At 46.3% G+C, this 12,378-nt stretch overlaps 1 protein-coding gene across 1 annotated transcript; it reads left to right on the top strand.

Moving 5' to 3' along the window:
- Nucleotides 1-5,717: 5,717 nt before the first annotated feature.
- Nucleotides 5,718-10,406, top strand: CCN1 (cellular communication network factor 1). Its single transcript, XM_032958920.2, has 5 exons — nt 5,718-6,198; nt 6,684-6,900; nt 7,427-7,801; nt 8,402-8,610; nt 9,008-10,406. The coding sequence occupies exons 1-5, from the start codon at nt 6,148-6,150 to the stop codon at nt 9,314-9,316; spliced, it is 1,161 nt and encodes a 386-aa protein (XP_032814811.1). The 5' UTR covers nt 5,718-6,147; the 3' UTR covers nt 9,317-10,406.
- Nucleotides 10,407-12,378: the final 1,972 nt, after the last annotated feature.

Genomic DNA, 12,378 nt, shown 5'->3' with positions numbered 1-12,378 from the left:
GTCAGAACTGCGCTCTGCGCACAACAAGTTCAAGCCAGAATGTGTACAAGCCCTCTGTGCCAGCCATTAAGGGAGCCTCCACACTGCATTGGCCAATACGAGTAATCCACTGCTGTACCAATCGGACATCTATGCTTCATTATTTTGTAGGTGTCTACTTTTGACTCATTTATTGATACGTGTACAGTCATCCCTAGTTGTATGGCAATTCAACACATGGAAGTTCGCTATAACGTAACTGATAAATTAGTGTACTGATTCGATATATGTTACAATATATTAAATTATCATTTAAGGATTTTTTTTCTCTAAAATATTTATTTGGTGGGGGGGGGGGGGTTCTTAAACAATGTAAAATTTCCTCGCATGCATATAATGACAGTTACAATATTTTTTATTTCGCGACTTATTTTGAGCATTATAATTCATAGCCTGTCATAAAATGATCGATTTTCCATAGAATGTGATTTGAAAAGGTTTGCTGCAATCTTTCGTGCGATTGTGTTATGTCTTGGGGCCGAAATTATTTTCCGTAGCAACGCATCTCCAATGATATAATGGCAGTCGATGGGAAAATAGGTTTCGTTGTACAGAATTTCGCTTTAAGGACAACTTTTCAGGAACGAATATGTTTTTTTAATATTTCGAGGGTTGCCCGAATTATATTATGATTATTATTTCTTCGTCAGGGGACGGGAAGGGGGCAGAGTGCCACAGTTGTTAGGCATGCTACACTACGAACACCAGACAACGCCTGAATTCGATTCCTGGCCATGGCTAATGTCATCGGTGTGTGACATTGGAATCAGTACAGTACAACCCCGCCAACCCCCCAAACATCCCCCACCCTCTCACCAACGTGTGCTCACTCGCACGGCGAAGTATATAGTCAAACAACTTCCTTGAACGACCCACACAGCATGGTTGAGGTCTTCATGCAGACATGGTAAGGAAATAATTGTTATACGTACCCTACATAGTTTCCAAAGGTTTATAGGCACGTAAAACAAAACTGTAAAACGACTTCAATCCTTTGCGTTTGTAAGTACATTTAGAATCACAATTCACATATTTGCTATCATCTATTGACATAGGTTCTACAAATGTAAGTTATACAAAAACCTATATAAATTGTGTCAATAAACCTTTGCCAATACACTTTCTGCCATTTCATAACAACTGGGCTTTCAATTCCACACCGGGTAGTGTGAAAGTAAAAAGGCACTGCTCACCCATCATTATCATCATCCCTAAGAGCAAAATTCTACCCACTGACAAACATTTAAGGAGATTCCCGGCTTATGTTCCACTCCCGAGATCCGTTCTCCATGTCACTGCACTCACCTCTCACTCAACTTCCTCTAATCCTCACTAGACACAGACATGTCTCGACTCCTGACGTTTAGCTCTGGACGTCTCTTCATCTTCTCTTGTTCACTCCCCATGCATCAAGGCACCAATCCATCCAGCCTCGTCCACGCAGCCGCCTCTTAGCAGGTGGTTCTAGGCATCCGCCATGTACACTCACAGGATGACATTACCACACGAGGAATGGGGGGGGGGGTAACATTTAAGGCAGCTAGGCATATAGCTTATCACCCATCCTACGATGTTTTGTAATAGACATATAAACCCTATTGCCCCTTGGCATTATGCGCCTTTTATAGAAGCATCAACGCTTGTCAAACTGGAGATGGCATTGAAATAAAGGGTTGACAGTAATTACGAATTACTTTCTTGCCATTTCACAACAACTGGGCTTTCAATTCAGTGGCTAGAATTTTGCTCTTAGGGATGATGATAATGATGGGTGAGCGGTGCCTTTAACTTTCACGCGACCCGGTGTGGAATTGAAAGCCCAGTTGTTGTGAAATGGCAGAAAGTAATTCGTAATTACTGTCAACTCTCCCAATGTGATAGCAACGGTTGCCACTGTAAGAAAAAATGTGTAAAATGCTCCCCTTGCCTTCTCCCATCACTAACAACAATTGTGTCCCAATTTATTTAATTCTTGCTGTGGTTTTCACACCTGATGATGATTACTTGTGCTGCAGTCGAAACGTCGTGAGAATTTTATTGTTTTATATTTTTATTATTTTATTGTTTTCCTTCTACGGGGTGACTTTACCGAAAGAACCAAGAATATGAATCCCTGCAGTCACGATAAGCTTTAAATCAAAGTAATTACGAAGCTGTGTACCTTCTTAGTCTCTGGTAATCATGCGTATAATGTATTTGAGTGTACATGGGATAGAGTTTCTCAGCGAACTCGAAGGTTCTCAAAACGCTACCAGTGAAAAGATAACTCAAGCGTATATGCCAACGTCAAGCCATGAAGATGCAGCAATAGACCACATGTATGAAGAGATTAACCAACTCCCAGTAAGGAGAAAATACATTACAATAGTGCAACGAGTGACGTAATACAAAAGTAGGGATAGTTGGAGGGACAAGACATGGTAATTTTGGCATTGGGAGCCAGGAATAAGAGGACTTATTTTATAATCAGCATCCTAAGCATTCGGAGAAAACTCAAATTATGAGAATTAGAAATGAGATTGGCTTGATACGAAGACAACCCCCAGTTGTCAGAGACATCTGTGTCTTCAGCAAATTCAGCGCCTCGAGTGATAACAGGCTGGTGCGATGCAAGTTACACATCATCCACTTCAATGTGAAATCGTGGTTGTTGCTTTGCATCAAAATCAGCCATACGAAAAACAAGATGGCCAAAGAGAGAACAAAGACGGAAAAAAATCAAACATCTAGATCAGGAGGTACCGGAATTTTCGTTTAACTCGAAGAAAACATTTCAGACACCTCTAGAAGCAAAACTTAGAATGATAACATAACAGTGACAGTGGTGTAACGTGCACTAAGTGGGAGGGGGGGGGGCAAGATAAACGCAAAGAGAACAAGTTCTCCAAAACGACAAAAGACATGAAGAGGCAGTCAAAGGAGAGAACACCGCCTGAGACAACGACCGCCACGTGGAATTGAGCAATGCGATCAGCTCAGCGTGCACGAGCGACGTAGATTGGTACATTGTGAGCCTGTGAGCGATGGCTACGACTTTGGGAGGCATTCATCCATCAACGGTGATGATGACAATCTGTACGAGGCTCCTACATTCTGCACGACGCTACGTGGAGTATTTGTAGAGGATGTGTCAGGGTGTACACCGGTTATCACGAGGTGCACTTGGGTCCTGTGGAAACTTCACCCTGGTCTCAAACATTTCACACTGCAGTGCAGCGTAGACAGAACATGGGCCGCATGAATTTCACTGGATCGCTCACATACCGATGCTTGCATCAGCCCTTACACAAGACGACTGTCTATTCAAAGCACATAAGGAATAATCACGTGTACTGCGCTATAGACCTGGTTACCTGAGTTTGATTCCTGGCCACGGCTAACCGACGAACAGCCAACAAACATCACTTGTGACCGACACGGCATAGGGAGGCCTTCATCCAGACGAGAAATTAAAAAATATTGTTGTAAATGAATGATTAAACACTCGTAGACATCAAATTCATACATGTGCAGTGTCTTTGAGTTCTGTATAAAACGTAAACGGAAATTTATATTTTTAATTCGCCCAGCTTATAGGTTGGGCTTTGTCAAAAAGCCTTTTCACTCTCTCAGAGAATTTTGACTTGAAATTTTAATTGTTGAGAAAAATAATTTTACATGATCTATTCATTGTAAACACACTGTATAGACTAGTTTTAATATACTTTGCTAACCACAGACTTCAAGACACAACCTGCTCAGAGAATTAATGTAGGTGGTTAATGACAGGGATACGTCTTTGTGTTCCCTTGGCATAATGTTGCCTATCGGCTGGAACAATTAAAGCTCTCAGCAGCTCTGTGCAAAAATATAATACGTATAGTGTGTGTGTGTGTGACCTGGGTCCCAAAGTTTACAGGGAGTGTTTTTGCCAGTAATATCTGGCAATCCATCAATATTTCTTTAATAAGCCCGACTGTGCTGATGAGACCAACAACAATAGAAACTGGTCCAGAGTTTGCTGGCTTTAAACAATGCCGATTGATCATATTGATCTAGGAATCCGATAGGTTGTTGGAGTTAACATAATGATTATTTGCACATGTACGTGGAGACAGGACACAAGCTCTGCGAACTAATATGTGCTTTAGCCAACAGCTCTGCAGCGTGTCGCCTCTGCTGTGTCTTGGATTGGCGTCACGGCTCACGGTCGCCCCCTATCGGTAAGTGCTAGGGAATTACAAGTCAGGACCGCACTTTTGGGTACCCCCAGGTATTTTTGTTGGTCTTTTGTAAATTAACGCTTAACGATGATGCCTTCTGTTTTTTTTTGTAATTCTTCTTCAATATGTACAGTATATACATAAAGGATGCTGTAATGTGAGAAAAAAAGACATATGTGTATCACTTTGCGAATGACAAACCCCGCTACTTTCAAACTCCCTAACAACTGTTCGGTTTTAGACTACCCGTAGCATGTCAAGTGACACTATAAACGTTTATCGATAACAAAACACAAACAAGGAAAGGCGTTTTTTGGAGGCTATTCCTGCTAAGCACACGATGTTAGTGATACGAACACGTCCAGCCTGGGTATACCTGCCGAGTGGCGCTGGACACGTGTATGGTTTTATCCCTGAACGTCTAAATCCCTTTCCTTCATCCCCCCCCCCCCAAAACCCAACCTCTTCCAAAAAAAGAGAGGGGAATGCGAGTTGCAGGAGGGGAAAAAGAGGAAGGACATTGGAGGATTCTGGGAGGGAGGGGGGGTCAGGTAAAAAAATGAGAGTTTTATAAATTACTATCGAGTCACGCAGCTAAATTCCACATCTGTTAAAGATTTCTGCGCAGCTACCGGCTTGGCTAAAAATAGCCGTCCGTAATGTGTTGCATGTGGCGCACCTCGCACGGTATAGCGTGTACACATAAGTATAACGGAGCCGAGAGCCATTGTGTTATTCACCTTCGCTGTCCCCCACCTTCCACCCCGACCGCCAATTCTCTCATCCTCGCACTCTAACATCCCCCTTGCTCGCTCTCAACCACAACCACTGTAATCCATCCATCCATCCAGCCCGGCCTGCCTGGGCCATCTATCCCAGCTATAGCCAAGCATACAACCCAGTCAGCCAGCCGGCCCATCCAACAACCCTCGCCTGCTCCTCGTTAAAATAACAAGCATGCCGGCAGCATTCCGTCTGTTTGCCGTCGGGGCGAGGGATTGGGAAAGCGATTCGGAAAGAAAAATAAAGCGGAACGACGGGGGGGGGGGAAGGAGGAGGGTGGTGGGTAGAGAGCGAGAGAGAAGAGATGGTTTTGGGTTGACCGGGCAGGTCTTGCCGGGGTTGGCTGGCTTCGCGTACACCGTTTGGGGGTTGGGTGGCGGGGGGGGGAGTTTGGTGATGGAGCGCAATAAAGTGGGAGCTTTAGGATCTGGAAGAGTGGCAAAGAGGGGGGAGCAGAGCGTGTGGCGGGAGGGGGGGGGCGACACGGTGTGTGTGTGTGTGTGCTGGCGGGGGAGGGAGGGAGGTAGAGACGGAGGAGGGAGGGATTGCTGGTGGTGATGTGTTTAGAGCGGAGTTGCGGGGGAGGGGGGTTGAACCGGGGTGCGGTGGGGTGTGTGTGTGTGGGGCAGAGGGAGGAGGAGGAGGAGGGGGGTGTACGGGGCATTCCGCACATACTTTCCTGACGATGTTTGCATTTGCCACTGACATCACATCGCGGTGGTTCGCTGGACCCGATATAAGGCGCCCGGCGCAGCTCAGAGCTTCAGAGGAAAGCGACAGCTGAGAGAGAGAGAGAAGGCGCTGCTCCAGATACTTAGAGAACGGGACCTCCAACTTACCAGTTGTGTGTACTCTTCAGGGCTACGCCATAACTCGAGTTTAAAGACCAAGTCAAACGCTCATTTTTTTTTGGTTTAAGTGTCGTCTCTATTTTTTTTATATACATCATCATCCTTGCGCTCCGTTTTCCTTTTATTGTCGAAGCAAAGTCCGTGGATTTTATGCTTTGGAGAGCTTCGCGCTAAGCGCCCGTTGTTTTAAGAGCAACGATCATTCGACACGGTCGACTCTAGGCGGTTAAACTTTTGATCTCGTCGGTCGCTAGTTGATACGAAGAGAAGAGATGGCTTCAGTGTTGGTGATTAGCGCTCTGCTCGCCGTCTGTGTGAACTTGGTAAGAACTTCGCACCTCGCTTATACCGACTTTCATTCATCCACTCGCTCACTCGCTCGCTCGCGTCTATTAACGACCATTAACATTTAGGATAACTGACACCGCGCCTTACTCGCGTGGCAACTGTAACACGCCACGCACCTAATGAATTGGTTTTGTACGCTAACTTTGTATTGACTTTCTCGAACGTACGTGGTCATCGCATGTGTATACATGTACACACAGTATATATATACACACACACAACACACACACACGCGCGCGCACACGGTGTAAAGCGCATCGAAAGCAAACACGTGTGCGCCCATCGGTCCGAAACGCGCTCATTGCGCCGCGCGCGAGTTCCATCCGACGGGCATCTTCCGTGCGAAATCGACAAACACCGCGACAGCCTCTCACGCCGAGACTTGGAACAGAGCCGAAAGGTTGACCCGTGCGCTCTCTCGCCTCCTCCCCACCCCCACCGATTTTGCTCAAATCCGCAGGCGTCCAGCAGCTGCCCCGCGCAGTGCCCGCAATGCCCCGCGAGTCTACCGCAGTGCGCCCTTGGCGTGAGTCTGGTGAACGACGGCTGCGGCTGCTGCAAGGTCTGCGCACGGCAGTTCAACCAGGACTGCAGCCGCTCGGAGCCCTGCGACCCGCTCAAGGGGCTCGAGTGCGACTCGGGAGCGGACGCGGCTGCCGAGAGAGGAATTTGCCGAGGTGAGCGCCAGGGGGTTTTTTTGTTGTTGTTGTTGTTGTTGTTTTGCCCCCGCTACTACTTCGTCGGGGTGGCGGGGGTGGTTAGCAGAAGATGGTGGAGGTAGGAGGTAGGGAGGGACGGGGGCTCGGCGTTGGCATGCACAGCCGCTTAACGGAAGGGCAAATGCAGACATTCCTTTTGCTGCTGTAACTCTGTTGTTTTGGCACATCAGCTCGAATGAAGGTGGGTGGGGTGAACCCTTCACTGCACTGCAGTGGAAAGGTTTAGTTAGCATGGACCCGCAGTGTGCACATTTGTACGTGGCGTGTGGGGTGTATGTAGGGTAGGCGGGATGTCCCGATTACCTCTTACAACTCTGTGTGAGTCACGATACCTTTAAAAAGGCAAATAGCTACGGGGGGATCTCCCGGCCACTCAACTTCTAAGTATAGCGCACTTACAGTAACGTTAACCCCACAACTGTCTGGAGTTTACGGCGAGGCTATAATCGGTTTTTTTTCTCTCTCTCCATCTCCCCCCTCGTAGCCAAGTCGGAAGGGAGAACTTGCGACTACAACGGCAAGATCTACCAGCACGGCGAGAGCTTCCAGCCCAACTGCAAGCACGCGTGCACGTGCGTGGACGGCGTGGTGGGCTGCATGCCCCTGTGCCCGCAAGAGCTCGCCTTCCCCGCCGCTCGCCTCGCCGGCTGCGCCAACCCGCGTCTCGTCAAGGTGCCCGGCCGCTGCTGCGAGGAGTGGACCTGCGACGACGCCGTGGCCGCTGACTCGTCCGAGGAGGACGCAACGAGCCAGGGTCAGAGCCGCGAGGAGGAGCTCGCCGACAGTCTGGAGGACGCGCGATCCGTCGAGAGCAACGAGCTGATCGTGTTCACGCCCAGGAAGCACAAGATTCTACCTGGTGAGTGTCTGCTCAGCCAAGCCCCCCTCCTCCCCCCCCCCCGGCCTTCATCCTGGAGGGCCCTCATCCAGCAGTGGATTGGTACATTTTTATTTAAAAAAAAAATTTGACCAAGGAAAGCCCACCGAGCTACGTAGCTCATTTTCAGACGCGACCTGGCCACAAATGATAGCTCAACGAAGTGGCTAATCACGTGGACATTTATAGCAGCCAAAAAAAAACTGGCTGTACATATGCGAAGGAATCGTAATTTCTCAACACATGAGCCACCTCTGTGCCAGAACCCGAATGGAAACTGGACTTTGTCGTATTAAGTGCTTTCCTACACTTGGACTTGTGATGCATGAATAAGATACGCCCTCAGTATTCCAATGGCAAGCACACATCATTTGGTTGTGGGATTACATCATGCAAGTTTGTGCACCCGCTTCAAGCGATGGTGGCTGGTGATATTTTTAAGTTATCCCAAACAACTTTCTTGCAAGTGTGGGAGCTTGAAAATGTAAACAGCGCACACGCTGATGCAAATTCAGATAAGACCCGTGTGTTTTAACAGCGTGTCCTGTGTTTTCCCCTCTCTCTCTCTCTGTTTCCATGCAGCCTGGAGGCAGCACGCCTTTGCGAGACTCTTCAAGAAGCCCAAGTGCATGGTGCAGACGACCGAATGGTCACAGTGCTCCAAGACCTGCGGCATGGGCATTTCCACGCGCGTCACCAATGACAACAGCGAATGCAAGCTCGTGAAGGAGACCAGGCTGTGCGAGATCAGGCCATGCAGCAGCCAAGCGCCATCCGCTGCTAACCTCAAGGTGAGTTTGGCTGCCACTGCCAACGCAAGCACGATGCACCGCGGGTCACGCGCGCTCTACAGAGCAGTGAAATCATGGCCAAGTTGGGTATTGGAATCCATTCTCATAAAATTTTAAACAAATCAGTGTAAGGCTTATTCGTAATATTTTGAAATGCCTATGCATTTTCAAAGCACGCCGTATTTTGTTAGGATCCCTGCTTCTGCGAATGAGACGCGGTCCAGTTAGCCTACTTCCGTGACACATCGACAGTCAAATGCATTGCTCATCTTTTTAGCGCTGCATCATCAACGCTCCAAAAAAAAAAAAAACCACACCACGACAGCATTCGCCTACCACGTTCTCGCGTTTCTAACCGCCGCCGCCGTCCTCCGCCTCTCCCCCGTCCCTGTCGCAGAAGGGGAAGAAGTGCAACCGCACGGAGCGCGCCAAGAAGGGCCTGCGCTACACGTACGCGGGCTGCACGAGCGTACGCAAGTTCAAACCCAAGTACTGCGGCGGCTGCGTGGACGGGCGCTGCTGCACGCCCGACCAGACGCACACGGTGCGCGTGCGCTTCCGCTGCGACGACGGCGAGACGCTCACCAAGAGCATGCTCTGGGTGGAGAGCTGCCGCTGCCACTACAACTGCGGCGACCACCCAGGGGTCGAGTTCGCGCAGAGCTTCTACCGGCTCGAGAACGACATCCACAAATTCTCCGATTAGAAAGGCCGCCCGCCCGCCCCCCCACTCCCCACCTTCCCACCTTGGCCCGGCCCCAGCCGAGCTAGAGATGGGACTCGCGATTCATTGTTGAACCCTTTCCAGACCCGATACGAGCACTGACTGCCTTTGTCTTCCTTCCATTTACTGTTGGACGGTTTTCTTTTTGTTTTTTGTTTTTTTCCTCAGCCTGGATCGGCAAGTTGACATATCATCGACAAAAAAAAGTTTTATTTTTTATATATATTTAAAATTTGAACCAAAAGACTCTAAAGCAAAGGTGGACAAGGAACAACTATCGCATCAGTCATGTCATTAATGAAGAAGCTTTGCATAATGAAAGTAAAATCAGCTGTGGTGAAGCTTACTTTTGGCACTTAAAGCATTCGAGAGCATGTTGTTTTCTTCTAAGCTGGAAAGGGTTAACACATCTACGACCACTTCTCCCTTGAGTTGAGTTTTTTTTTTGTTCACGGTGACTTCATAAAGAGACTATGGTCACAAAAAATCCAAACCGACATTAATAAACGGTCCGGGTGTGAAACAAAAGTTGCGGCAAATGAGCTGGCACGCAGGTGTATTAAAATAACTCTGGAGGTAGATTCCATATTTATTGTTTGACTTGTAATGTATATGTGCACTGTAAAAAAAAATGTTTTGTTGATGTGAATTTGTAGCAAGGCAGCTGTACTGATGCCTATACACTGAGGCTGGACTCTACTACAGTCTTACTAGACTAGATTGTAAATATACTGTACATAGACTTCACAGATTGTGAGGGATTGCAACAACAAAAAAAGCTTTGTTTTAGAAGCACGTTCTACTATTTTGAGACTGTAGTAAGCCAAATGTAAAATATTTGTACAAAATATTTATGTTTTTATATAGAGCTATGTTAAAGCTGATATTATATAACTATTTTAGAATTATTTCATTGGTTTAAGATATGCAGTAAATGACCCGAGTGTTAATATTATGAATAGCTTTGTTGAGACTAGTGTATATTTTACTGATGGTTGTCGTATGTATTCAGATGCCCTTATATATTTTTGTTATTGTAAATTAAAGAGAAAAATAAAACTTTTCAATGATACATCTTTGTTTTGTAGATGTTTTTTTTATCTATTTTTTGGTCGGGTTTGACAAGCTCGGGTTCAGGTAATCCCAAAACTGACCTATTCACGCACTTCAAAATGCAAACAAATCGAATTGTGCAGGCATTGCTTCCCGTGGTAAAATACTGACGTTGCATACTCTTTGGTTCTTTCGGTAAAGTCACGTTGGTATAAAATAAAATAAATCGCGACGTTTCGATCGCAACACACAAGCGGTCGTCCTTAGGCGGGGAAAAAATATAATCCAGCAGTGGAACTGGTGGATCAGTTCCAACGCTGATTGGAACATGCATTGCCAAACAAAACTGAGCAGACATCTCATTGCAGTACCCTCTTGAGAAAGAGCCTTGGAACTCGGTGAGACGTCCCTGGATAAATAATTGTGGCTTCATTATCATTATTTCATAATTTCCTGGAGAAGAAAAAAAGACACGTGCATACTTTGCAGGATGACATTTTCTGGGGGGGACGGGGGTTTGCTCGGTTAAATGGTGCCGTGTGAATCGCCAGATAAACACAGCGTAAACATTCCAAACATATCTAATTATAAGTATCCGATGGGACATTTGAAGGGTGGAAAATAATAATTATGCGTAAATATCTGCATATAAATAGGTCAAAAGAGCTAACTTGTGGTCTAGGTACACGAACAGTTGAGTAAGCGTATTTTGTGTTCAAGCTCAGCTCTGGGTATATAAATTGTACACGTCCATCACCCCCTTTGGTAAAATCTTTCCCAGTTCTGAATTAGGGGAAAGCTATTCCTCTTGATGTACAAGCAGTCCACTTTCATTTCGTTTTTCTCTCTAAACGTTGAAGAGAGAGGTGGTCTGCTTCAAACGAGCTCTGGTAAACACAGGTTTCCGATGACGGTACGGTAGGAAAAGATGATTTAACACATAGCAGCGTACACTAATACCATATGGGAGTTACAAAATTTGGCACAAGAGGGGAATGATAACAGACTAGGGCAGCCCTTTGGATCGCAGGAATGGAAAAATTGAACATAACATTCTTGCATGCCTTGAGGATAAATAAATCAAGATTTGTCAAATGGAACTAGGTAATGCTTTTCACCAGTGTGTACTTTAGTGCAATGCTAGTTTGATGGATTTTTTTCAAATAATAAAATCGTTTCAACATGCATACCGACACTACGCACACATTGATGCATGTTATATTCACTTGCCAATAAGTGTCCTGAATTGAAATGAGGTATATTTAGCATTGTGTCATCTTAGTCATCACCATCATCATTATGACTGTTACTTATAATTTATCATGACCTTGAAGGATTTATTGACTCATTGGCAGAAATGGATTCGCATCAGCATGCTCTAAACTCACTTTTCGTTAAAAGTGTCCTCTTCACTTTCACAAAGCGCAACAATACCTGCTCATCGATGTTGATATGCTTTGGCCGCCAGTCCAAACTTCGTGTTGGAATGTTGCGTGTGGAATTTCTGAGGCCCTAAAATTAAAAAGCAGGACACAATGGAATGAATGGAACTCACCACCCCACGGGTACTTGTCGAACCCCGTGTTCTTCAACTCTTTGCTTAGTTTTTTTTGCTCGATCTGTTGCGCAAAGTTTCCTTAAATTTTGGGCAATGACACCCTGCTTGGCATCCTCCGCATGAAGAAGCCTCGGGAGAAAACTGGGTCAAGAGCAGAAGTCCCAGTCTGCTCCTGTGGAGGGCACTCTATATAGGGCAGGGAGGTACATGAGCAGGAAATGTAAGGCCCTAAAGTACCATAGCGTGGCAGTTACCCCCGATTAACAGATTCTTAATCACAGCAGTAACACACGTGGGCAGGGTCATACGCTGGCTACGAACTGGTCTCTAGGCGTTGAATAAAATAATTTAATCAACTACTCGCGAAAATGAAAAAGAGGAATGCATTATTCACCTTCACTTTCAAGTCAAAATGTATTTAAAGGGATTAAGA

This window comes from Petromyzon marinus, chromosome 22, assembly GCF_048934315.1.
Source record: "Petromyzon marinus isolate PM22_M1 ecotype Great Lakes invasive population chromosome 22, UKy_Petmar_22M1.pri1.0, whole genome shotgun sequence".
Classification (NCBI taxonomy): Eukaryota; Metazoa; Chordata; class Hyperoartia; order Petromyzontiformes; family Petromyzontidae; genus Petromyzon; species Petromyzon marinus.
Note: the sequence above shows the minus strand (reverse complement) of the source record. Positions and strands in the feature narration are given on the sequence as shown.